Here is a 3,842-nt window from a genome sequence, read left to right as displayed (position 1 = left end):
TGATTTGATTTTTTGATTTTACTTTCATGTAATGATTTAAAATCAAGACTAGAGCCCGTTCTCCCTTTATTCCCAATAGAATGTTCAAGTCACCCATCCATTTATTGGCTTCTTCTTCTTCTTCTTCTTCTTCTTCTTCTTCTTCTTTCACTTCTTCTTCAAGTTCTTCTTCGTCGTCTTCTTCTTCCTCTTGTATTCTTTTTTTTTTTGTGTCTACTTCTTATCTTTTTATATGTCTTCGTAAATCTTCCTTATTTCTTTCTTCTTCTTTTTTTAGCTCTTCATTTCTTATATTTTTTTTCTTGTATTACATTTTCTTCTGTTTATTTGGCGATACTTTTTGATTGCATTATTGCGGATTCCTTTTCGTCTCACATTCTTGACTTTTTGTGTTCTTCCTTCGTTTTCCTTGTCTCGTATATTGTTCTTGACTTTTCTTTTGTGTTGTTTAGTCTTGTCTCTCTTTCGTGTTTGTTTCTTGGTAAACTTGGAATTCTTTCTCCTTTCCCTCTTCTGTCGCTTTCTCCGTCTTTCGTTACTGTCCGTAAGTCCGTATACTCTTTCGTTATTTGTTCACCATCCCGACTTTTCTCTCTTCTCCTTTTTTGTTTGTTTCTCTTCTCCTCCTTCAAAGTTTCTTCTTCTTTAGCTTTTTCTTCTTGCTCCTCTATGTCTCTTATCCTCCTGTTGATTTATCTGTTTACTTATTGCTTGTAGTACATCTCTTTTTACAGCTATGGTAGTTCGGTTCTCCTCCTCTTCTCCTTCTTTCTTCTTTTCTTATGTCTTGTTCTTTCCTTTTTGTTTAAGTTTTGTTTCTTTTTCTTCTTTGTTTACAACTCTTTTTTTTGTCTACTTTTAGCCCACGTGTTTTACATGAAATTTTCTGGTGGTTTCTTCTTTTTCCTTTTCTGCTTGTCTTTTCTTCATAATATTTTTCCTTTTTTCTGCTTTATTTGTTCATTTGTTGTCCATCTTTTTAGCTGATGGGCTGGATAGGTTTTGTCTCTTCTTCCTCTTCTATTTATTTCTTCTTATTTTCTTCATTCTCTGTCAAACTGGTATGGTATTTCCTTCTCCTCCTTTTTTCCTTTGTCTTCTTTCCCTTCTATTCTTAGTTTCTTCTATTTTTTCAATAGTTTGACTAGTAGAATATCAGTTCTTTGTCACAAAGGTATATTTTGCTTTCTATGTTTTCAATAGTTTGACTAGTTGAAGATCAATTCTTTGTCACAAAGGTATTTCTTTTTCTGCTTCCTCTTCTTTTTCGCCTTCTCTTAGTTTCTTTGCTTCCTCTTCTTTTTCGCCTTCTCTTAGTTTCTTTGCTTCCTCTTCTATTTCGTTTCTTTCTCGCTTTCTCCTAGGTTTCTTCGTCTATTTTCTTGTTCTTCCTCTCCTCTTTGCTCCTCGTTTCTTCTATTTTGTTACTTGTGTTCTTCTGTTTGTTCTCTTGTTACACATCACCTCCGTGTGGTGGTGGTGGTGGTGGTGGTGTTGATTGTGGCGGTGTGGGGTAGGTAGTCTGAGCCAATATTTACTTTCCTGCCTGCCTCTCGATTCCCCTCAATTTCCTGAAATGAAAAAACGAATAAATAAATAATAATCGGTTTTTATCTTGTTTGCACAATGCCACAGAGGCAATAAAAGATAAAACACTTTTTTTTAAAAGGAGGTTTGATGGCTGTTTGTCAAATTTCATCAACTTATCTCAATAATCTGCGTCAACTTATTTTCAAATCTGCTTCAACTTATCTCAAGAGTCTGCTTCAACTTATCTCAAGAGTCTGCTTCAATTTATATCGAATTTGCGTCGATTTATCTCCAATTCGCTTCAAGTTATCTCCAATTTGTGTCAACTTATCTGAAGAATATTTTGAGATCGCTGAATTTTCTCTTCTTGCTCTTACAGTTGTAAATATGAACTCTTTTTCGGCAAAGTCACAACTGTGGGTGGTGGGGGTAGTGTTTTTTGATTCATTTGGAAGATATTTGCTGAGAAAACTCCTTTTTTACTTTCCTTATCCTATAGGAAGGAAAGTAATGTAATCGGGTCAAATTTTTTACTTTCGAAACAAAACCACAAGGCCTGGAATTTAGAACCAACACTAAAATATTCTGGAATTTAGAAATTTTCTGCTATTTAGAATTTTGAGAGAGATATACAGAGAGGGAGAGAGAGAGAGAGAGAGAGTAAAAAACAAAATGGAGAATATCTACTTTGTATGCTATAAAAATAAAAGAAGTACAATAATGGCTGAAAATAGAGATAGAGAGAGGAAGAGAAGAGAGGGATAGAGAGAGAGAAAGAGATAGAGAGAGAAAGAGAGAGAGAGTATTTCTGTGTTAAGTGAGAGAGAGGGAGAGAAAGAGAGAGAGATAGAGGGGGGGGGAGAAGAGAAGAAAAATTTGGAAAATTCCCAACAAACATGGGGAAAAATAAAAAAAAATATGAAATATTTTCGGGTAAGAGTTAGAAAAGGACGATAATATGACCCTTGCATGTTTTCTGCTATTTAGAATTTACACTAACATTTTTCTGAAATTTAGAACTAGTTCTGAAAATTTCTGGAATTGGAATTAGTGCCGAAAGATAGTGGAATTAGAACTGGAACTACAAATTCCTGGACTTTTTCCTACAGACTAAAAAGAAAATCTTTATGTATAGGTAGGTGCAGCTCGAATAGAACTAAACAGTCCTTTTAACGGACAGTAGGTCGTTCGTACCGAATACTTAGTCCTTTTACTTCAGCAATAGACTTCTACTAAAGTATAATATTTTTGTCAAATTTTCAAATTATATTGCGGACCGAATTCTATACATCGGCTGGGATTGAACCCACACCCTCCTGTTTACCAGGCAAGTGTCAGAACGCCATGGATTCAATTCCAGCCTAGGGGTGAAATTTTGTCCCCATTACGAGTAATTTGAGGGTGCAGATTTGTGCAGTTTTTGAAACAAACGAGAAAACCCTTAGTGTAAAATAAAAACGCCAAAAACTCACCTGACTGCAATACGAATCGTTGCGCGCCTTGCCGGAGTGCCGCCGGCACTTGGCGGCTCCCACGCACCACTCCCACATCCTCTCCAAATGGGCGGCAACTTATTTCGTAAATCTGCTTCAAGTTATATTAAATTTGCGTAAAATTATCTTCAATCTTCTTGAACTTGGCTCCTTATCTCCAATTTGTATCAAGTTATTTCAAATCTCTGTCAATTTATCTCAATTCTGCGTCAAATTATCTTCAATCTTCATAAACTTGTCTCAATAATTTGTGGTAAGTTATCTCGAAATCTGTGTGAACTTATCCTAGATCTGCGTCAATTCATCTCAAATTTGCTTCAAGTTATTTCCAATCTGCTTCAATTTATCCTAATTCTGCGTCAGTTTATTAAGATTCTTTGTCTGGTTCAACTTATCTCATAAATCTGTGTTAAGTTATTTCCAAATCTGTTAGACTTATCTCAAATTTATGGTAAGTTATCTTCAAATCTGCTTCAATGTTTGTCAATCGAAATCTGTGTGAACTTATCCTAGATCTGCGTCAATTCATCTCAAATTTGCTTCAAGTTATTTCCAATCTGCTTCAATTTATCCTATTTCTGCGTCAGTTTATTAAGATTCTTTGTCTGGTTCAACTTATCTCATAAATCTATGTTAAGTTATTTCCAAATCTGTTAGACTTATCTCAAATTTATGGTAAGTTATCTTTAAATCTGCTTCAATGTTTGTCAAATTTCGTCAACTTATCTCAATAATCTGCGTCAACTTATTTTCAAATCGGCTTCAACTTATCTGAAGAGTCTGCTTCAACTTATCTCAAGAGTCTGCTTCAAATTTTCT

At 34.8% G+C, this 3,842-nt stretch overlaps 1 protein-coding gene across 1 annotated transcript in view; it reads right to left on the bottom strand.

Annotated features, from left to right (window-relative positions):
• The window catches only part of LOC113471378, a 7,626-nt gene extending 4,125 nt beyond the window's left edge, over nucleotides 1-3,501 (bottom strand). Inside the window, exon 1 of the mRNA XM_026830498.1 lies at nucleotides 3,003-3,501. Coding sequence (XP_026686299.1) covers nucleotides 3,003-3,080 — 78 coding nt within the window. The 5' untranslated portion in view covers nucleotides 3,081-3,501. The remainder of the gene's footprint in view (nucleotides 1-3,002) is intronic.
• Nucleotides 3,502-3,842: the final 341 nt, after the last annotated feature.

This window comes from Diaphorina citri, unplaced genomic scaffold (assembly GCF_000475195.1).
Source record: "Diaphorina citri unplaced genomic scaffold, Diaci psyllid genome assembly version 1.1 scaffold2358, whole genome shotgun sequence".
NCBI classification, from domain to species: Eukaryota; Metazoa; Arthropoda; class Insecta; order Hemiptera; family Psyllidae; genus Diaphorina; species Diaphorina citri.
The sequence above is the reverse complement of the archived record's forward strand: the minus strand, read 5'-3'. Positions and strand labels throughout refer to the sequence as shown.